The following is a 24180-nucleotide window of genomic DNA, read 5'->3' on the forward strand; positions in this document are numbered from 1 at the left end:
GCACTTCCGACTCCCGCGAGGGGTGGAGCAATTGAAGCGGGCGGAGCCTACCCACTCAACCAAAGGAGACGGGGTCGACCGAGGAGAGGTCACCTAGGTCCGTGGGCTTCGCCCACAGTTTTGGTAAGTTTAATAGCCAAGAACATTTTTAGCAAATAAGTTGTGAGGTCAAATGAACTGAATACATGTGAACAACGAGGAAGTGGGTGATTTGTTTCCGGTGAACTTGCGTTTGCTAAAATGAGATTGTCTACTTTTGTCCTCAAACATGTCATCTGTGTTAAAATATTGGGAAAGGCTCATATTTTGATCTGACTCCAAATGTATAACATTTGTATTGAAAGCCAGTATTATTCCCTTAGTACACCCGCTTAACATCCCACTCATGTACATTTGCTACCACAGTACTTTTCTGCGCCTACCAGAAGTTCCATATTTTTAAACAAGTTATTCAGGCTGTAGCTTCCCAGGGTTAAACTTCTGTTTCTAATTCGGTAGGGAAATAATATGACAGATCTTTTGAGGTAGTAAAGGATATAAAGTTAGGATTATTTATTTGGATTTAACTTGAGTCCTTATTCCTACTGTAAGCATAAGAATATAAAGTGCTTTTATTGCCAGAAGTGATGGTGCACACCTATAATCCCAGCTACGTGGGAGGCAGAGGCAGGACTATGGCAGCCTCAAAAACTTAGGCCCCGGGCCTGGGGATATGACTCAAGAGGTAGCACGCTCGCCTGGCATGCGTGCAGCCCAGGTTCAATCGTCAGCATCACATACCAACAAAGATGTTGTGTCCGCCAAAAACTAAAAAATAAATATTAAAAATTCTCTCTCTCTCTCTCTCACTCTCTCTTTAAAAAAAAAAAAAAACTTAGGCCCTAAGCAACTTAGTAAGACCCTGTCTGTAAATTGAAAAATAAAAAGGGCTGGGGATGTGGTTCAGTGATAAATCACCTCTGGTACCAAAATCTAAAAATGATAATAATAAAATGCTTTTATTATCCTCATTATAAATGAATATGCTATTCATTGTACAGATTTTGATGTTTATAAATAAGTACATGCTAATTGCCTGATAGAGTGTGATAAAATTTAGGAAATCAGTGAAGACTACACAGTAATTATTTTCATAAAATATCTGTCAATCTATTTAATAAGAAAAAATTAAAATATCTTACTCTGAAATAATCATAGATTATTCAACTCAAAAACAGGTTTAAGATTTTAAGTATGATTATTAGAACTTCTTGTCAACAGTTATGTATATTTAACTTGGGAGATCGGATTATATTAAATAACTAAAGGACAGTAAAAGTTAGTATTTGATAAGTACTAAAGTAAATGTCTCCAGGCACAGTGGTGGAGCTTGTAGTCCCAGCTTTACAGAAGACTGAGGGGGGAGGATGACTGGAGCCAGGCCAGTATGGGCAACAAAATGAGGCCCCCCCCCTTATCTCTTTTTTTAAAAAAAAGTAAATTTCAAGTCTTAAATATATGCAATAGCATGTTTATAGAGCATATGTTTAGAAGTATCATCAAAACTAGAAAACCAGCTAGTTTCTATGAAATCTATGAATCTTTGGAAATTTTTAAAAATACATTTTTGGAAAAGTAATTCAAATGATTCTGACTTTTCATATGCTAAGTAAGCATGTTAAAACCAGAGACATTCCAGTTAATGAGATGATCTATTAACAATTTTTTTTTTTTTCAGTACTGAGGATTGAACCAAGGTTACTCTTCATGGAGCTACATCCCCATCCCTTTTTTATTTTTATTTTGAGATAGGGTCTCCCTAAGTTGCCAAGGCTGGCCTCAAACTTAAAATCCTGCCTCAGCTTCCTGAATCGCTGGGATTATAGGCATGTGCTACCATGTCCTGCTCTATTAACAGGACATGGTTTTTGACCAACCGTTTATTGAGAACTAAAATACATAGGGGTCAGTTTGTAGCAAAGGGTACAAAGGAGAAGTACAGCTTTCCAGTGAAATAATGTATTGTCCTTAACTTCAGAGCCTTGTGAACAGGCCTTACATTTGTCTAATAAATGGCAATGAAGAATATTCTAAAAGAAAAAGAATAAAACAAACAATTCCAGCAGTGCTCTTAGAAATAGAAATTTGCTTTAGAGTTTTGTCCTTAATCCTTATTGTGATTGGTCTGGAGTAGGATTCTCCACCCACTTTGTCATCATTGTCTTTTTTTTTTTTTTTCCTTTTCTGCCTTCATTTTATTTATCTCCCTCTACTTGCACACATCATCACTTGAACATTTAAGGTAAGATACTAATCTCTGTAAATGTATACCTATTTATTGTAAATTATACTAAGCATGTATTTTAAAATATCAAATTATAATCAGCTAGGTTATCAGAATCATTGAACATGAAAACTATTTACCAAGAAAGTGTTTATTTTTGAACAAACTAAAATTTAAATTTCAGAATCTAATCGTCTGTTTCCATTCTACTAGTGATTTAAATCTTCTTTTGTAAAAATGATAGCCTAAGAAATTTAATTTTTAGCTTAAATGTCAAAATAGAGTAAGAAACACATTATAGAAATATTTATATGTGTATTTTATATGCTAGCTATATATCATATATATGTTACGTAGTTACATAGACTCCAGTACTGTTATCTACAGGCATTTAGACACTTATTCACAATCCTTAATAAGTGCCTTTTGCTTCAAGATCCATATTCCTTTGACCAACCATTAGAAAATTACATGTTCAACCCAGATAGATGACCAATAAAACGAGTCATATATATCTTCTTATATTGGTATTTCCTCTTATTAGTCTATTTTAAATGCCAACTATTTAAAACTATTGGGCTAAAAATATAGACAGTCTTAGCATAGAGTTCTTGCCTAGCATGCATGAAGCCCTGAGTTCAATTTCCAGCTCTGCAAAAAAAATAAAATAACAGTATTAAAAGAGGCCACTTACCCATTGTTCACTTGGAATATTAAATGCTAGAACTGTGGTTTCCTTTCTGTAAGGACAGAAAAGCCTAAATGCCCTTTGCCCTCATTATATAACTGAACTCTTAATGTTCACTTTCAGAACGGCAGGCACTGTTCACATCTGGTACACTGTGAACTCTTGTGATAATCGGCCAACAGGAGCTTTGATTGTACAACCTTATACCTAAAGAAGAAAGAAAATGGCTCATTCTGAGTTTTCTTTTCATGTGCCAAGTCTAGAGGAACTTGCTGAAGGTAAAAACAATATTAACTTTGGATTTTTAAGAACTATTTTAAGAGAAAAAAGATTCTAAGATTTATATGTATCTTACTAATGTTTATCTTGTTGAAATGGTACTTCTGATACAGAATTTGTCATTTCAATATCTATTCTGTACTGTTTTTATTGAGGAACTCTTAAATTATGTCCCCTAACAAAATTAAACTCACCATTTGTAGATTCTTGATGACACCAACTTCACATGATGAAATTGACTAACGTAACCCAAAATTTAAGTACATATTATGTCCAGAGTTGTACAACTTTGCTTTATTACCTTTTTACCAGTTATAATTTTTGAGTGCGGGGGCAGTGCTGGATATTGAACCAAGGAGTATTTTACCTCTAATCTACATCCCCATCACGTTTTATTTTTTATTTTGAGATAGGGTCTTGCTAAGTTGCTTGGGGCTTTGCTGAATTTCTGAGGCTATCTTGAAATTTGTGATCCTCCTGCCTCAGCTTCCCTAGTTAACAGGATTACACCATACCTGGCCAAAATACCTTGGTTAGAGGCTAGGTTCTGCTGCTCTTTGTGTTGCACAAATATTTGGATTCAAATTGTTAGGAAATAGGTTTTATTCAAAGTCAGCTTTAAATGGAGATAAAAGAAACTTGGTTTCAAATTTCTATCTTTACAAAACTTTTTTTTTTTTTTTTTTTTTTTTTTTTTTTAGTTTTAGTTTTGGGGATTGAACCCAGGGGCACTTAATCACTGAGCCATATCTCCAGCCCTTTTTAATTTTTATTTTGAGACAGGGTTTCACTAAGATGTTTAGGACCTAACTAAGTTGCCAATGTTGGGATCCGGAAATGCTTTTAAAAGAAAAAAGGTGGGTCAGGCACTGAGGCACATGCCTACAATTCCAGCAGTTTGGGAGCTGAGGCAGGAGTATTACAAATTTTAGGCCAGCCCTGGCAATTTAGCTAAATCCTGTCTCAAAGTAGAAAATAAAAAGGGTTAGGGATATAAACAGTTAAAGCACCCCTAGGTTTGATCTCCATCCAGTATTAAAAACAAGAGAGAGAAAAGAGGTAACAAAAGGCAAAGAAAATATACATGTGTGGATTTAGTTATCCTGTGAGACAGAGAACATGTTAGGGCTGTCAGGCCAGGACAGGGAGGCAATCTCCACTCATAGCTTCCTTAGCATCCCCCCAGGCCAGGGGGCACAGCTCTCCAGCTTTTACTCTCAGTTTGAGGAAATACAGAGGCAGAAAAATATATTAGAAACTTGCTTTAATTTCAGAGGAGTCCTTAATTGCAGTATTTTTTTGATCCTTAAAAATACATTGCTCCCAATGCGATGGTGCACACCTGTAATCCCAGCAGCTCAAGAGAGAATTGCGAGTACAAAACCAGCCTCACCAAAGGCAAAGTGCTAAGCAATTCAGTGAGACCCTGTCTAAATAAAATACAAAATAGGGCTAGGGCACTGTTCAGTGGTCGAGTGTCCCTGAGTTCAATCCCTGGTACTGGAAAAAAAAAAAAAAAGTACATTGCTCTTTGGATTTATAACTGTGACACCTATTCTGTTTTACATTTGTACTATGACATATCTACAAGAAAGTGCACTTATCTTGAGGTATAGCTTATTTAATGTTTACATGTAACTGCTGTCCAAATCAAAATCTAATATGTTTTTCATATCCCAAAAGACTCCTTCATGGAGCTTCCCAATGTCTTTATCCTGAGAGGTAACCACTGTTTTGACTTTTATCACCGTGGATCAGTTGCCTATTTGAAATACATAAAGTTAAATCATACAGTCTTTACTCTTGTTGTGTGTGGCTTCTTTTGCTCAACATTTTGTCTATAGTCTTCCTTGTGTTGCATGTGATTGCCTACTTTTTAAAGAGTTTAAATATTTACAATTTAATAAGTTTTTAGAATCTCCCTTAAAGAAAGGTGGTCCTCACCTGAGTGTAGTCTTTTTATCTTCAGAAGTTTATAATCACCGTGGATAAGATTATGTTTGTGTCTTATATTATAACTTCGGATTATGTCAAAGTCTAAGTTCATACGTAAGACTATTTCTTGGTTGATGGTATAGCCCAGTGGTAGAGCCTGTGCTTAGCATGCCTGAGGCCCAGGGTTCAATCCCTAGGACCTGAAAAAATAAAAATAGAAGACCATTTCTGCACTCTTTTTTTATTACACAAGTTTAGGTTAGGAGTGTGATGTAGAAAATTTGAAGGAAAATTTGATATATGATGGCCAAATTTTTCCCTAATGTTAAATAACCCTTTTTCTTCTCTTTATTAGTTATGCAGAAGGGACTAAAAGATAACTTTGCTGATGTCCAAGTGTCTGTAGTTGATTGCCCTGATTTGACTAAGGAACCATTTACCTTTCCTGTAAAAGGTAAGCAGTTTTTGCAATATGCTTCTGTTTTTTATTTGTAATCAGTTTTTGAAACCAGTGTTATTTTTATCTATGAATAAAGGATATTTTCATAGCTTTTAGGCTAAATTGTGCGTAATTTTTGTGCTCTTGTTTTTTGGTGTTGGTGAAATTTCATTTTGTAACCTTGTGGAAAAAGATTGTATTTTGTAATTTTTGTAACTTCCTTGGTTATATAATATACAATAGGCTAGAATATTGGTAACACATGAGAGTTTTGTTCAAATTACTGTTAGGGAAACTTACTTTAATTTTTGTTTTTATTTATTTATTCAGGACCAGAAATAATCTTAAAAGGCTTATTTAATGTTTGGTACAAGTACTAGGTCCAGTAGATGTGAAAACTGAGGTTGAGAGAGAATAAACTCTGTGTGAATCATAATCAGGATTTGAATGCAGGTCTGTATGCTTTGGAAATTTAAACTTCTCCTAATATAACCTACTATATGAGGAATTTGGAGATAATACAGTGTTGTTTTACTATGAAATTGATATCTTTGTTAAAAAATAGTTTGCCATAGAATTCCTGAACTCTAGTTCTGTCTCTACCACATAAGAATTTAATTAACCTGAGTAAACCATTTAATTTATCTCAGCCTCAGATACATGAACATAAGGGGACTTTAGTTGAATGTTCTTGTTGGGTCTTTTCACCTTAAGCAGTCTTTAAGTAGAACTGTATACTCCAGCAGGTTTGTTTCCAAATGGCAATTTCTCTTAGCACTGTGAAATCATTCACAATACTTTTGGATAGCCATATTTCTTCTATAGGAAGGAGTGATATATTCTTCTTACTAGTTAATTAATTAAAATAAAATAAAAATCAGAAAACATAGAAGAATACAGGGGAGAAAAAAAAACAGTTAATCTTAATTGTGTCTTCCAAAGGCTATACCTGAAAAAAACTTCTGATCAATCATATGAGAGTCAGGAAATGATAGTACTGGAAGCCAGGGGTGTGTGTGTGTGTGTGTGTGTGTGTGTGTGTGTGTGTGTGTGAGAGAGAGAGAGAGAGAGAGAGAGAGAGAGAGAGAGATCTTTCTCAAACATGGTTAGACATTTTCTATGTGAATTGGTCTCACTCAGGTCACTGATAGCCTTAGTTCATTTATGAGTATTACTTCATCTCCACATATTTCATAGTTTGGCCATCACTGCCTGACATTTTCCCTTTAGTGATCTCTCCTCTCTCTCTGGTTTCTCTTGTTGTGTCTGGCATCTTTTGCTCAACATTTTTTCTCTTCTTCCTTGGTTCCTACCTCCTTCCTTATTTTTTCCTAGCTCCTTTCTCTTTATAGCAGGCTCTTAAGTATTGATATTTTCCAGAATTGTTTCTTATCATCTTATTTTGTGTACTCTCTCTTGAGTTTTTTTTTTTTTTTTGTGTGTGTGTGTGTGTGTGTGTGAGTGTGTGTATTCACTTGTGGTTTTAATTACCGACTAGATACAACGAAATCTGTTCCACCCAGATATCTACAGATCAGTATTTCTATTGCCAGTAGAACATATCCTCCTATATATATTAAGGACAAGTCAACATATCTAAAATTTAACTCATTACTTCACTCTAGATGCTTATTTCCTTTCTTCTTTCTATATTTTCCTTTTCTCCATCTCTACAGTCACCGTTTTGAGCTATTATTTGTCTTTTCCCTGGACTATAAATAGAGTCACCTAATTGTTCCTTTAGGCTTCAGCTTCACTATCACTTATGTGTAGAGTCTTATCTATTCATAAGCTCTGCTTATTCGTGAAAAACATTTCCTATATCCCCGACTACAAAAGGGACCTATAAAATTCTACATCTACCCCTCTGCATAGCTGAAGAAATAGAGCAATCATATCTACTTTACTATGTAATATGTGAGCAGGAAACTGTCAAGACCACTTTTTCTCAAACAAAAGGTAGTTTATTTTCTACCCTACACTTAAAATAAAAGTGCCTTCTCCTAAATTGTGTCTACATATTTCATAGTTTGGCCATCCCTGAGTGACTAGGTTAAACCTCAGATGAGTCCACAGCCTTGTACTTTGATGATAATTAAAAATGTAGGAAGACTGGGGTGTAGTTCATTGGTAGAGTGTGTTCTAAGTAGGCATAAGGCCTTGGGTTCAATCCTCAGCACCAGAAAAGAAAAAAAAAATCTAAGTAGAAAATATCTAGCATCTAAAGGTATCTTTAATTACTTATCATGAGTATAAACAATCTTGGGAATAAGTAATTTATAAGAGGATCTTGCAATATGGACCTAAAGAACATATATTCTACCAGAGAAAAATGTTTTAAATTTTAAAAAGATTTTAACCATAAATAAAAATAAAAAGACAAGAAATCAAATAGCCACTAAAAAATAGTTTTTAAAGGTTTAAGACTAATTTGAGAAACCTCACCCAATCCAAATTTTGACTCCAATTCTAGCCCTCACCCTATCATCAACTTTCAGTTGCCTTTATGCTGTCACCTCTATCAAGCCATACTTAGTCATGATGGTATTGGAGACACAGGTACTTAAAATAGAACAGGAGTACTAGCTACTTACATCTTCTAAACCTGCTATTTGCAAAACTATGAGACTGAAGAAATTATTTATTCTTAATAATTTGATGACTTCCATCATTTTATATGTAAATTATATTTGCCTATTTTTAAGATGGCTTGTGTTTTTTAGGCATCTGTGGGAAAACTAGAATTGCAGAAGTAGGAGGTGTGCCTTACTTAATTCCTCTTGTAAACAAAAAGAAAGTAAGTGTATTTTACTCTTCATATTCATATGAAGGTTGTAGAACTTGGTTGATTCCTATTTATTATCAGAAGACCTGTTGATCAATGTGGCAGGGATAGAAATACTAATGGACTCAGTAATAAAAAATAAACCAGGAAATTTTTATAAGTTAAGATTTAAATAATTTTCTTCTTCTTTTTAGGTTTATGATCTGAATATAATTGCAAAAGAAATCAACTTGCCTGGAGCCTTTATTCTTGGAGCAGGGGCAGGCCCATTTCAGACTCTTGGGTTCAATTCTGAGGTAAGCTTATATATAATTATTTTATTTTATTGATTTGACTTTTGGTTTGTCCTTTTTCATTTAATTCCCTACCAAAAAAGCCCACTTTCTGAGTGTTATGGGTGGTAGATATCATCTCTCTCCAGATTGGCACTGCTTGATATGGATTTGGACAATATCACATGTTCTAATTGATCTAGCTATAAAGAAACACTAATCTTTAGTTTCAGTTTCTCTTAGGAACTAGGTTAAACCTCAGATGAATCCACAGTCCAAAGGTATCCTGCTGAAGGCCTTGAAATGTAAAAGATTTTTATCATTGTATGTTTTTAAACATTTTTTTGGTTGTAGACAGATACAATATCTTTGTTTGATTTAATTTATTTATGGGTGCTGAGGATTGAACCCAGTGCCTCATGCATGCAAGGCAAGCACTCAACTACTGAGCTACAACCCCAGCCCTAGATTTTTATCATTATATATTATAGGATTCCATGCTTCTCTATAAATCTTTGCTTTTGATATAAAGGCAGTTTTGGATTAGAAGAGTGGAATATTTCATGATGTAGTCACCTCTTTACAAATAGTAGGAAACTATTAAAATAGTATGATGGTTATTTATCAAAGTTAATAGCTATTACTAGTGTATGTCATTTATGCTGAATAATGTTAATCACTATTAATACTATTAATATTATAATATATTATTACTTAGTATAGGTGATATATACCAGTAATATATAATATATAATACTTGTTTGTGTAATCTTAAAATATCACTATTACTTCATATATCCTGACTACAAGACTAAATGACTTCTTTCGTCTGTCCATAATAGATGTGACTCTTAGTAGTCATCCAAGTTCCAGTATTTAAGATAGAAAACAGGTTTAAAATTTTAAGTTGAACATTTTCAAGCGAATATTCAAATTTATATCAACAATATAACAAATATTGTAGACATTTTATAAAGTATCTTTTCCAGTATTTTGTATTTAAAATTAGATGCTTCATATCCCCACATTTTGGGGAAGTATGTTTCTTTCTTGTGTGTGTGTGTGTGTGTGTGTGTGTGTGTGTGTGTGTGTTTCTGGAGACTAATCATGTATTCTCATTAAAATTTGAAATGAATGTCTTAAAGTCTGAGATAAAATATGTTGTTACATGACTCAAGATACCCTCTCTGCACAGAGATACTAAGATTGACTAATTTTTTTTTTCAGTTTATGCCAGTTATTCAAACAGAAAGTGAACACAACCCTCCTGTGAATGGAAGTTACTTTGCTCATATTAACCCTGCAGATGGAGGATGCCTATTACAGAAATACAGCCAGAAATACAATGATTTTGGATGTGCATTACTGGCTAATCTTTTTGCCAGCGAGGGCCAACCTGGCAAGGTGATTTTGTCTATAAAAACACAGAAGTCTTTAAATGTTCTCAGATAGCTAAAAATTAGAATTTTTATTGCCCTAAATATGGTTTTTCTAAGAAAATCAGAGGTACTACTGTCAAAGGTCTTTATTTAACCCAGCTATGAAAGATTCAGAATAGTATAGGCAGAGTAAAAGTCTTATCTAAAATCAATGTTAATAAATATTTAATAGGCAATACCTTTTTCTAACTAATTTGGGAAGTGAGTCATTTATATGAACTTTGTGGCTAAATAAATAATATCTACTTACAGGTATTAAATAGGAAATTCACTTATTCCTGACTGGTAACATGTTGTGTTAGATAGAAATGGGGGTAGCAAAACATTAGAGCGAAAGAAGGATAAGGATAATTAATGTCTCACTTCATATTTTCTTTTCTAATATTTTTTAAATTGTCGATGGTCCTTTATTTTATTTATTACTTTATTTATATGTGGTGCTGAGAATCTAACCCAGTGCCTCACACATGCTAGACAAGCGTTCTACCACTGAGCCACAATCCCAGCCCCTCACTTCATATTTTCTTTTGATTAGTGCACAAAAAAAATGATTTCAGTGTTGGTATTTGTGAGGACTCTCAGATTTTGTAAGATATAGCCACCCCAATTACTTTGAGAAATGAGGTAGTGAAGTAAAAATACCTAATAACATAGAGAAAACAAAGTCCAGTATTTTACAGGAAGTGAGAAAATTTAATCATTTTTCCTTTACCCCATTTACCAGAAGTTAAACCCTTAAGCTAGGGAATTCTCAGCCTTTTATCCCCTTGACATATATGTTAAGAGTCTCTACAGTTCAGTGTAGCACTTAATTCAAGAAAATATGAATTTATTTATATTATTATTATTAACTTATTTATTAAAGTTATATATAATAATGTATGTGTGTATATACAGGACTATATATATATGTGTGTGTGTGTGTGTGTGTGTGTGTGTGTGTGTGTGTGTGTGTATAATATACATATGGTTGATGAAGACTCAGGGGATTGAGACACCTCAGCTTACATTTGGATATACTAAGCAAACAGAATATTGCTTGATGGTATTAAGTTATACCATGTTATATTTAGTAATTAAATAAAATTTTACAGCTTATCCAATATAATGTATATTTATATCTTCTATAGGTCATTGAGGTAAAAGCCAAACGAAGAACTGGACAACTTAACTTTGTGACTTGTATGAGACAAACTCTGGAAAAACAATATGGAGACAAGCCTGTAGGGATGGGAGGTACTTTTATAGTTCAGAAGGGAAAAGTAAAGGCTCACATTATGGTAAGGGCCTATGTATGTATACTCATATGTATGGATATATATATGTGCACATGCTTAAATTAATATCTCAGAATTTTTAAATACATTGGGAATTCTACCTTTAAATACACCCTAAACAAATCCTTTTGTTGTGAGTATATTACTTAAAAGTTTAAATGACAATACTGTAAGTCATAATACTAAATAATGATGAGGTAGAGTTCTTTTTCACATTACTGTATTGGAACTTTTTTTTCAATGTGCTTGTTTGTAAGATCGAGGGTTTTTTTTTCTTCTTTTTGAGGTACTGGGGATTTAAACTCAGGGATGCTCTACCACTGAGTGACATCCCAGATCTTTAAAAAAAAAAAATTTTTTTTTTTGAAACAGAGTCTTGCAAAATTGCCTAGGCTGGTCTTAAACTTGGGAATACTGCTATTTCAACCTCCTTCGTCGCTGGAATTACAGGCACACACAACTACACTTAGCTATTTATTTTGCTGTTGTTGACTATACTTTTGTTGTCATAGCTAAGAAATCATGACAAAACCCAATGTCATGAAATTTTCCACTGTTTTCTCCTAAAAGTTTTAGCTCTTACATTCAGATCTTTGATCCATTTGAATTAATTTTTATATCTGGTATAAGGTAAGTGTCAAACTTCATTCTTTTTTTTGCACCAGGGATTGAACCCAGGGGTACTTTTCCACTGAGCCATTTCCCCACAATTTTTTTTTAAAAAAACATTTATTTTATTTAGAAACAGGTCTCACTGAGTTGCTTCGGGCTTTGCTAGGTTCCTAAGGCTGGCTTTGAACTCACAATCCTGCTGTCTCAGCCTCCCAAGCCACTGGGATTATAGGCATGCGCCACCAACTTCATTCTTTTACATGAGGATATGTAGTTTTTCCAGCAACATTTGTTGAAAAGACTGTTGTTTTCTCATTGAATATTATTGGCATCCTTGTTAAATCATTTGACCCTATATTCAAGGATTTATTTCTGGCCTCTCTAGTCTGTTGATCTGGCTGTCTGTCTTTATGCAGTAATGCAGTTTTGATTACTGAGAATTTTTAGTTTGCTTGTTTGTAGTACTGGAAATTGAACCTAAAGTCCCTCTGTCGCTGAGCCATGCTTCCAACCCTTCTTTATTTTGAGACAGTCTTGCTAAAAAGCAGGGGCTGGTCTTAAACTTTCAATCTTCCTGCCCCAGCCTCCAGAGTTGCTGGGACTACAGGTGGGTGCCACCATATGCAACTTGGAGTAACTTTTGAAACCAAGAATGTGAGATCTCTAATTTTTTTTCAAGATTGTTTTTAAAAAATGGGTTTTTTTTTTTTTTTGGAAACAGTCTTGCTTATGTTGTGTAGGGTGGCCTTGAATTTGCCATATTCCTGCCTCTGGCTCCAAAGTAGGTGCAATATTACAGGCATGCACGTGTATCACTGAACCAGGCTAGTATTGATTTCTTCCAAGTATCCAATTCCTAAACACAGGATGCCTTTCTATTAATTGGAATCTTCTTTAATTCAGCAAAAATTTGTAGTTTTCAGTATACAAGTCTTTTACCTTCTTGGTTAAGTTTATTTCAAAGTATTTTATTCTTTTTTGATGCTACTACCCAATTTTAGTGTCTTGCTTTCCTCACCCCTTGTTACTTAATAATCATGGCATTTAAGATTAGGATGGTGGGGCTGGGGTTATAGCTCAGTGATAGAGTACTTGTTGGGATCAATATCAATACTCACCCAGCACCACACACACACACACAAAAAAAAAAAAAAAAAAGAAAGAAAGGAAATATATACTCAGGAAAACTGAAAAATAAAACTAGGAGGTTGAAGGTATGGCTCAGTGATAGATAGAGCACTTACCTAACTTCTCTAGAATGTGCAAGTCTATGGGTTTGATGCCTGATTTTATCAACAACAAAAAAAAGATACTAAATGCTAAGTGAAATAAGCCAGTCCTCAAATACCAAAGGCCAGATGTTCTCTCTGACATATGAATCCTAACACACAATGAGGGTGGGGGGATAAAAGTCCATTGGATTAAACAATGAGGAATGAAGAGAAAGGAGGGGGCATGGGATTAGAAAAGACAGTAGAATAAATCAGACATAATTTTCCTATGTTCATATATGAATACATGACCAGTGAAATTCCATATCACGTTCAACCATGAGAACAGGATCTTAATTAGGATAAGTTATACTCTATGTATACTGTGTCAAAATACACTCTATTATCATGTATACCTAAAAAGAATAAATAATAAAAAAATAGTCAATGGTCAACTCTCATCCTTTTTTTACCTTTATTCATTCCTAAATTTTAGTTTGTACAACTGGTTACCCTTTGGAAAACTAGAGTATTTTATTTAACTGATACCAAAAGCAATGGAATTATAAGAAGGCTTAAAAATTTTAACTTAATGAAATCATGTTTTTAAATTTTTAAATTCTAAATAATATTCAATATGTTTACCTGTTTAATGGTCTTTTATTGTAGCCTGCAGAATTTTCTTCCTGCCCATTGAACTCTGATGAAGAAGTGAATAAATGGTTGCATTTTTATGAGATGAATGCTCCTTTGGTTTGTCTACCAGTTTTTGTTTCCAGAGACCCAGTAAGTCCTTGTCTATCTTTAACATTACAATTATAATGCTTGAATTTTAGAATATTCCTTTAGATTTTTGGGTTCTTGTTATCTAAGAACCAGGTTGTCTATAAAATTATCTTGAAAATTAAGAGCGAAGGTGACTTACCACCCTATGTTAGCCAGAGCAGGATTTTACCAGGGATGGAACCCAGGGGCACTTAAACACTGAGCCACATCCCAGCCCTTTTTATTTTGAGGCAGGGTCTCACAAAGTTGCCTAGGGCATCACTAAGTTATTGAGGCTGGCCTCCAACTTGCAATCCTCCTGTCTCAGCCTCCCAAGTCACTGATATTGTAGGTGTACGCCACCATGCCTCGCAAAGCTGTTTTAATAGCACCTAAAGTCTTGCTATTAAATAGAATAGCAAGAATCACAACTAAGATTCAGGTCTCCTATCATGTTCTTTGGTGTTCTAATACTACACACTGGAAAAAATTAATATAGACTGATTCAAAGCCAAGTATCTATAAAAATACTGATTGGTCATATATTTTGATCCAATATGATTACATGTCTAGGATTTAATCTTTAAATATATGCTGTGTAAAATGGTTAATTAAAAGGTTATTAATAACAACATTGTTATAATAGCACAAGATTTGGAAATAATGTAAATGACAGTTGAAAAGTAACAAAAGAATAAGGAAGCTCTTATGGTCTGATAGACATTATGTCAAAGCTATATTGTTAAGTGAAAAAAGCAATAGCAGAAAGGTGTACAGAGAGCTACAATTTGAGTGAAAAAAGTAAAAGTAAATATTTCTGGAAGGATACACATGGATCTGTTTCCATTTTTTGCCTGTAAGGAAAGGAAATAACCAGTGAGGATAAGAGAGAAGAAGACACATTTAATTGAATATATCCTTTTGCATGCTTTGATTTGAAATCATGTGAATGTAATTCCTATCTAAAATATAAAAACAGGTCTGGGTATTGTGGCACATGGCTATAATTCCAGCAACTCAGGAGGCTAAGGTGGGGGATCATGAGTTTAAGGTCAGTCTGAGCAACACAGCAAGACCCCATCTCAAAACCAGAAAAAACTACAGTCCAAGCACCTTGAGAGACAAAGGGAGGAGGAACACAAATTCAAGATGAGACTCAACAATTTAATGAGACCTTGTCTCAAAATAAAAAAATAAAAAGGGCTGGGGGTGTAGCTGAGTGGTAGAGTGTCACTACCACAAAATTAGAAAGAAAAAACAAAACAACAAAAAAACATGAGCTAGGTATATAGCTTGGTGATAGAGCACTTGCCCAGCATGCAGGAGGTCCTGGGTTTCCTTGGCACTACAAAAAAAAAATACATAAATAAGTAAATAAAAACTTTGTAATATAAATTAAAAAATTTATCCTCACTCATTAAACAAATTCTCATCAAAATAATTTGAGTATATACTAACTTTTCTGTTGCCCTAGGGATTTGATTTGCGACTGGAACACACTCATTTTTTTAGTCATCATGGAGAAGGTGGACACTATCATTATGACACGACTCCAGATATAGTGGAATATCTTGGATACTTCTTACCTGCAGAGTTTCTTTATCGCATTGATCAACCAAGAGAGACCCATTCAGTTGGACGAGATTAAATCATCTTATGCTTAACAAAAATAAATAAGTTAATTAATTAACTCATTACTAATATAAAATCCAATAGAAATTATCTCATCACTTAAAACCCTTTTTTTGTCTTTTAAATGACACTGTATTCTCTATTATTTCACAGGTATATATCTGAGAGAGATTATTGGGAACAGAGATACATTTGAGATGGTCTTTTTTTTTTAATGCTCACATAAATTTATTGAGCCAACCGCATTTTTTTAAAATTCTATAATATCAAGCAAAGTCTATCATATGTTTATATCTCAAATATAAATATGATTAGGAATCATGATTATTCCTACTAATAACATTAACTTATATTTGTATAATGTTCATTTTTTCAAATTAAGTCTTAAGACTGCTAAATAGATTATTTCTAGGCATTAGCAAAATCAGTTTAGAAATGTTGATGGTTAAAGCCAGGCATGTTAGCACATGTCTGTAATCCCAATGACTTGGGAAGCTGAGGTAGGAGGATTGCAAGTTCAAAGCCAGCCTCAGCAATTTACAGAGGCCTTTGAGCAACTTAACAAAACCCTGTCTCAAAATAAAAAATACAAAGGGCTGGGGATGTGGCTCAGTGGTTAAGCACTCCTAGGTTTAACCCTGGTACCAAAAAAGAAAGAAAGAAATGCTTATGGTTGAATCTTTGTATTGAATTTTAAAAATCCATTCCAGAAATCAGAATATAATTTTTTTTTCATGGAACAAGGTAAACAAAGTAAGCCCTTCATCTTTTTCATGAAGTTAAACCATACTCAGAAGTTTGCAATTTGCCTTTCACAAACATTAGTTAGCAACAAAATGGTTAGCCATGATTCTTCCCTTGTTCTGATTGCCATATGGAAGCAGTTTGTTGGTTATTTGCAGTAAGAGAAAGGTAAAGAAAGAAACAGCATCAAAATACAACATTTATGTGAGCATACTTTAATTTTCAATAAGGCTACTGCTGAAAGTGACTAATGTCCTTCATGAAATATAAAATTATATTCAATTACTGATTATATGGTTGCCTTTGATATTCTTCTATAATAATCATTACCTAGAAAATCAACTCTCCATTCTTGCTAATGCCAATAATGTGCAAATTTAGGTGCTTTAATTTAGTACTAAGCATACTTCAAATAATATTTTGGACTGTTTATTTTCAGTTTTAGCTGTAACATGTGAGTATAAATTTGTGCTATTTTTAAATAAGCACTATTTTGAAGCAATGAAATTAATAAAGAAATAAAAAGAAATTAATAAAAATTTTGTATTGTATGTCCTTTTAATCTTTCCTCCATTGAAAAATACTATTTTTTTAGTTTTCAACCTGTAATTCTTTGCATGCTTTTGCATTCCCAATCAAACCAATGAACTCTTTTTTTTTTTTTTTTTTTACTGTTGCATATTAATTATACAGAATAGTGGGTTGTATGTATTGTGGTATATTTTTACATGCATATAACCATAATTTGATCAATTTAATTTTCCAGTATCTACACTTTCCTCTCCCCTCTTTCTCTCTGGTTCCCTTATCCTAATGGATCTAATGGCCTCCCTTCTATTTTTACAAGATCCCCTTTTCTCCTCCTTTATTAGCTTCCACATATGAGAGAAACATGACATATGACACTGGTATGAAATCTGTCTTTCATTTAACATGATGGTGTCTAGGTTCATCCATTTTCTAGCAAATGACACAATTTTATCTGTTTTTATGGCTAAATAAATAAAACTCCATTATGTATAAATATCATATTTTCTTACCGTTTTTCTGGTGACAGATTCCTAGGCTGACTCCATTACTTAACTATTATGAACTGTGCTGCTCTAAACATGGGAATGCATGTATGTCTAAAGTGTGCTATCCTCAATCCTTTTGGATAAATATGAAGGAGTGGTTATAGCTGAATCATATAATAGTTCCATATTTAGTTTTTTTGAGAAAACTCCAAACTGATTTCCATAGTGGCTGTAGTAATTATATTCCCACCAACAGTATAAGTGAGACAGGAAGATAGCTTTCCTCCACACCACAGATAGGTGGGAAAGTGTATAAGAGAAGAAAAGGAGGAAGAAAAGACTGTGAAGATTGCTACCCCAGCTGGTCCTAACCACAAGCACAGTTCCTTAACAGCCCCTAGCAATGATCAACTGCAAAATGTTCTCTAAAGCACTTCCTCTTGAACCAACAAATTCTCACCACCATCCTTTTGCTAATAAAGACTCAGAAATCACTTTTCTCCAGATTTGCTGAAGAGGACAATTAGAGCTGATTGGCCTCTTTCTGTCACCCCACCAGTCGCCTCTAGGTATAGATCAAGCCTATTAAAAACCCCTAGACAACAGACACCTGTTGGCAACCCTCTCTTGGGACCCCACCCTCTTCAGAAGCTCTGCTTTCTATCACTCCAATAAATCTTATTACTTTACTCTCACCCTGTGTCTTTGGGTTTCATTCTTCAAATTCATGAGACAAAAAACCCACCTGACCACCATGGACCATGATACATAGGATTCCATTTTCCCCATATCCTTGGCAGCATTTATTTGTACTTTTGATTAGTATTTTTTAATAAATTTGTATTGAACACTTACTCTGTACTCTGGAATGTAAACTACATGATCCTAAGATGTTTGTTTACTACTATAGCACTAGTGCCCTTAATACTGCCTGGTTGTTATGGTTTGGTTGTGAGATGTCCTCCAAAAGCTCCTGTATTAATGCAGGAATGTTTGAAAGTGAAATGATTGGATTGTGACAGCAATAACCTAATCAGTTCATCCTAGTTTGAATGAACTAAATGAGTGGTAAATGTAGTCAGCTGGCGCGTGGCTGGAGGAGGTGGGTCATTGGCTGTGTGACCTGCAAGGGTGGTTCTTTCTTTGGGGGCCTTGTCTTTCCCTCTCCCTGATTCCTGGTCTCCTTGAACAGAACAGTGCTCCTCTACCACACCCTTTGGCCACGATTTCCTATCTTACTTTGGGTCCAGAGAAGTGGGACTATGTACTAAACCTTTGTTAACTATGAGCCAAAATAAACTTTCCTTCATCTTAGGTTGTTCTTGATGGATATTTTGATCACAGTGACATAAACCTATTACACTGGCCAATAAATATTTGTTGAATAATGAGTGAGTGAATGATTATGCCAGACACTTCACTAGACATTGAGGATTTGTCTAGTCTGGGAAGACAGACAAGTGTATGCCAGGTAGTATTAAGTGCTACAAAGAAAATTAAAATGGGGTGTATTGTAAAGAAGGATTTTTTTTTTTTTTTGTACCAGGGATTAAACCCAAGGGCGCTTAACCACTAAGTCACATCCCCACCTCTTCTTATTTTTTAATTTCAAGACAGGATCTCATTAGGTTGATCCTCCTACTTCAGCCTCCGGAGCTGCTGGGATTACAGGTGTGTGCCACAAAGGAAGACACTTGTGGCCCTCTGAACAGGATGGACTCCCTACCCTAATTTGTTTTAGATGTCAAGTTGAAAGGGTTTATTCCTCACAAAATGAAGTTTTTCAGAGAAAAAGAGCAGGGACGCTTCTAAGAAGGTCTAAAATTGACCTGACACAAAGGGAAAAGAAACTGGCTTGGGTTTTTGCTGACTGAGGGTAATTCCAGTGTGATGGTTCCTACATGACATTTGAATTTCCCACGGGGTGTCAAAGAAGGGCACATTCAGGCTATCTTAGCTTGCCAAAATGTGGGTAGGAGAGGAAGAGGGGAGGGAATAAGGTGTAAAAGCTGTCAGCAGTCAAATATCAAAAATGGAATCCAACCCTTTATTAAGTTTTTATATTGGAGGATCTGGGGAAAAAAACCTCTCAAGAGACATTTTAGCAAAAACTTGAAAGAATTGGAATGATCTATGAAGTTATTTGATAAGCATCCTTCCTGGCAGATTCAAAGGCCCAGTGGCAAGAGAGGAGTTGGTATGTTCAAGAAACAGCAAGGAGGCATTGTGAACAAAACAGGATCACCTGAATGTATGCAGTTAAGATCCTACTGCATGCAAAAAAAAAAAAAAAAAAAAGCTGTGTATTAGGTAACTTCTTATGAAGAAAATTATAAAGCTACTGGAAATTTACAGAAAACTCAAATAGTTACATTCATATCTAGGAAGATAACAGTCTCAGAGAAGTATCAATACTTAAATCTATAAATTTAATTCAATGCTGGTATAATCCCACTAGTGTTTTCCATAGAACCTCATCAGTTGTTCTAAAATATATGAGCTGGGCTGGGGATGTGGCTCAAGTGGTAGCGCGCTCGCCTGGCATGCGTGCGGCCCGGGTTCGATCCTCAGCACCACATACAGACAAAGATGCTGTGTCCGCCAAATACTGAAAAAAATAAATATTAAAGTTCTCTCTCTCTCTCTCACTCTTTCTAAAAAAAAAAAATAATAAAAAATAAAATAAAATATATGAGCTAGCAAAGGGTCAAGATAAGCAAAACTAATTTTGAAGACAAGATCAGGGAGGATTTAATATAAAAACATCAAAACTTACTATAAACTCGTAAGGTGTGGTTTTGATAGTGATGGACACTCAAACCAAAAAAAAAAAAAAATCTTTCCATATGGAGACATAATTTTTTTTTTTTTTTTGTCTCACAGAAATGACACTGAATTCAAGCCTGGCATGATGGTGTATGCCTGTAATCCCAATGGCTCATGAAACTAGGGCAGAAGGATCCCATGTTCAAAGTCAGTCTTGGCAACTTAGTGTCGCTCTAAACAACTTAGCGAGGCCCTGTCTCAAAAGATAAAATACAAACGACTGGGGATGTGTCTTGGTGGTTAAGTACCCCTGGATTCAATTCCCAGTACCAAAAAAAAAAGTGACCCTGAATTCAGATCAATGAGAGGAGGAAAAGAAAAATGCATTAAAGGGTGCTGGCACAGTCATATGAAAAATAAAATTGTTTTGGACCCAATACCAGATAAATTAAATATGAATACTAACACTTTTTAATAAAATATTTAAAAGAAAACACAGGATATTAATACAACATTGAATATGAAAGTATTTCCCAATGAAACTATAAAAGATAAATTTGACCTGACAGCATTAAAATGTAAAACTTTTGTTGTCAAACTCGCTCAAAAAGAAAGAACATAGAGAATATATTTTCAAAAGTGCCAAAATTTAATTAGTATTCAGAATGCATTAAGAACATCTGAATCAATAAGGAAAGACACGGAAAAACCAGCAAAAAGTATGAACTGGCAATTGGCAGATGAAGAAACATCAATGGCCAATATTAAAAATTTTTACTTCCAGAAATTGTGAATTAGTTCATTCTAATGAATAATCTCATGATAAATACTTTTAGAAGCTGAAAAAATGCAAAATGTACTCTCTTGAAGATACTTGAGAGTAAACTAGATAGTTAAGGGCTGCTAGACCAGCATCAGGGAGAGAATGAGAGCTTATCCTATATTGCCAGGATCTACAGATGCTTCAGCGAGTATGAACTATTACAGTAACTAGCCTCGTACATGCCAGGGAAAATGCTCTGGCCTAGAGCTACACCCCTATAAAAATTTTATTTTTTAAATTATTCATGTATTGGCACCAGGGATTGAACCCAGAGGCACTTAACCACTGAGCTACATCCTCAGTCCTTTTACAAATTTTTTTTTATTTTATATAGTTGTAGATGGACACAATACCTTTATTTTTGTTTATTTATTTGTATGTGGTGCTGAGGATCAAACCCAGTGCCACAGTGTGCAAGCAAGGCAAGTGCTCTACTGCTGAGTCACAACTCCAGAACCCCCCAGCCCCAGTCCTTTTTATTTTTTATTTTGAGAAAGGATCTCACTAAGTTGCTTGAAGCCTTACTAAATTACTGAAGCTGGCTTTGAACTCTCCTTGAATGGTTGGGATTGCAGGCCTGCACCACTGCATATGACTAAAAATTTTGTTTTCAGACAGGCTCTTGCTTAGTTGCCTAGGCTAGCCTCAAACTTGTAATTCTCCTGCCACCTGTCATGATTGTGTTTTAAGCCTGTGATTTTTGACATGCTTTGTTTTCTTCTCCCATATTTTTATTGATGCATTATAGTTGTATATAATGGATTTTTTGTTACATTCACACATGCATGCAATAAACAATATAATTTGGCAATATCATTCCTCAGTATTTCTCCTTCCATTCCCTCTTCCCTTCCCCCCTTGGGGTGTTTTGTTATATAGCAATAGGTGACTGATTTCAAATAAATACACCAGGACTGGGAATGTAGCTCACTGGTAGAGCACTTTCCTAGAGTGTCCAAGTCCTGGATTCAATTTCTAGCACTGCAAAATAAAAATTTTTAATTAAAAAATAAAATAATAATTCATAGCTACCTGTAGGAGAATGCAAGGAGATGTGAACTACAATGAGGACAGAAGCTTTAACTACTTTATCTCAGTATTTTTTTAAATTTTTTTTAGTTGTAGATGAACACAATGTTTTAATTTTATCTATTTTTTTAAATGTGGTGCTGAATACTGAGGCATGCAAGGTGAGTGCCTTACCACTGAGCCACAACCATAGCCCAGTAATTTTTTTCAGTAATTTTTTATTTCTTAAGTTGATGTGAATACACAGAGGTTTGTTACTTTCTTTTTAACTCTTACATATAAAGACAACCTTTTTTATGATATGTTCTAAAGACATTCTTTTTCATATGTTCTTTTGTATTTAATTTTTTATATATTTTCTTAAAATATCTTGTTTATAACTAAAGAAACTTTTTTATACTTAGATCTTTAATCCATTTGTAACTTTTTTCTACAGTAGGAATATAACTGAATTATTTTCCAAGTGTGCTAGTTTACTGGCCCTGTTTCTCCTTTTATCCACACCTCTTGCCATGTGAGTAGTCCTTGACTAAAGAGGTTGAAAGCATCCCCTCTCTCACCTTTGACTTTTGGGTGTGACCATGCAATTTTTTGGATTGTACAGACTTAATGCAATCAAGGCTTTTATTTTATACCATTGCTATCAGCACAAGAACATACTCTAAATAACCAGCTGGTGCAAAAATAAAAATGACTGTAGATCTATAACTTGAAGGAGAACCAACAAGTGGATCCTAACCTAAGTAGGTATGTGCACCAGCCAACAGAGAGCCCAGCCAAATACAGGAGTACTTTAAAAGGTAAAGATTTGGGCTGGGATTGTGGCTCAGTGGCAGAGCCCTTGCCTTGAAAGTATGAGGCACTGGGTTCAATATCAGCACCACATCAAAATAAATAAAGGTACTGTGTCCATATACAACTAATATATATATATATATATATTTATATATACATATTTATATATATAAATATGTATATATATATATTTTTTTTTAAAGGTAAAGACTAGACTGGGGATGTAGATCAGAGGTAAGGGCACAAGAGCATGATGAGGCACACCTGTAATCCAGCAACTTGGGAGGAAGACTGAGTTCAAAGCCAGCCTCAGTAACTTAGCAAGACCCTGCCTCAAAAAGGGTTGGGGACATGGTCAGTGGTTAAGTGTTCCTGGGTTCAATCCCTTCTCCCTTCATCATCCCCCTCCAATAAAAACTAAAGTACTAGGAATTAAAAATGTATGCAATGGGCCTGGGATTGTGGCTCAGTGGTAGGGCACTTGTGTAGCAAGCGTGAGGCATTAGGTTCGATCCTAAGCACCACATGAATAAATAAACTAATTAATTAAAAAATAATAAAATAAAGATATTGTGTCCATCTATAACTAACAAAAAAATTTTAATGTATGCAATGAAGAGTAAACAGAGTGCTTCTCAAACAAGATTGTGAACAGATTCACTTGTTTGACCCCAAACAGACTTTTCTTTCGAAAATTCACTCGCCTCTGAACACACCCACATACTCTTGTCAATATGGAATGGCACCACGGTGACCTTATTTTCCTATCTTAGGAAACTAGTTCAAAAATCTAGATATATCTGTCAGAACAAAATTTGGCAAAGATTCACGATCAATGATATACATAGTCCCTAATTATAGTTCTGTAACGTAAAATAATCCATCTTTCCCTATGCAATAATTATTCCACTAATGAAGCACTTTATTGGGGACTCATACTGAAATATTTTCACTCAGGCATGAAATATTAAGCACATGTTAAGTGACAGTTTTGTTTGCTGAAAATATTAGCTGTCACGGAATATTTAACAACGGAAACCAGATAATTTAAACTGGCGATACACACAACTGTTTTCCTCAAACTGCCCTTAAATTATAACTGTTCAGAGATTTTTTTTCTAGTGTAGGTTTAAGCCCCCAAATCCCAGCACTCTCAGCGGGACTCTCATTACCAAAATTCAGGGAATCATTCCTTTCCTTTTCCTTGCCAAAGTTCGTTCTTCCTCAGCTTTGTTCACCCTTCGCTTTCACAGGACTCTTAACTGCAGACCCGCACCAAAGACCAGCCTCTTCGCCTTTGGGAGTCAAAACCCGCCTTTCCCACAGCAGTGACACACTCCTACACACCCGGAAGCTCCGCCTCCTACACACCCGGAAGCTCTGCCTCGTACACCTGATCCTTAACCGGAA

The 24180-nt window shown here is 34.7% G+C and overlaps 1 protein-coding gene and 1 long non-coding RNA gene across 2 annotated transcripts; one reads left to right on the forward strand and one right to left on the reverse strand.

The window, feature by feature from the left end:
- Positions 1-19: 19 nt before the first annotated feature.
- On the forward strand, positions 20-16847 carry Bkgd (beta-keto-L-gulonate decarboxylase). The gene is made up of 9 exons (XM_026396092.2): positions 20-123; positions 3075-3229; positions 5521-5619; positions 8328-8401; positions 8584-8685; positions 9889-10065; positions 11231-11380; positions 13870-13986; positions 15440-16847. Exons 2-9 carry the CDS (start codon positions 3175-3177, stop codon positions 15611-15613), a joined length of 948 nt encoding a protein of 315 aa, XP_026251877.2. The 5' UTR covers positions 20-123; positions 3075-3174; the 3' UTR covers positions 15614-16847.
- On the reverse strand, positions 15259-24104 carry LOC113187966 (uncharacterized). Its single transcript, XR_003301480.2, has 3 exons — positions 23943-24104; positions 15552-15624; positions 15259-15310 (listed from the first exon to the last, which is right to left on the reverse strand). It is a non-coding gene; the product is annotated as an uncharacterized LOC113187966 (long non-coding RNA).
- Positions 24105-24180: the final 76 nt, after the last annotated feature.

This window comes from Urocitellus parryii, chromosome 4 (genome assembly GCF_045843805.1).
Source record: "Urocitellus parryii isolate mUroPar1 chromosome 4, mUroPar1.hap1, whole genome shotgun sequence".
Classification (NCBI taxonomy): domain Eukaryota; kingdom Metazoa; phylum Chordata; class Mammalia; order Rodentia; family Sciuridae; genus Urocitellus; species Urocitellus parryii.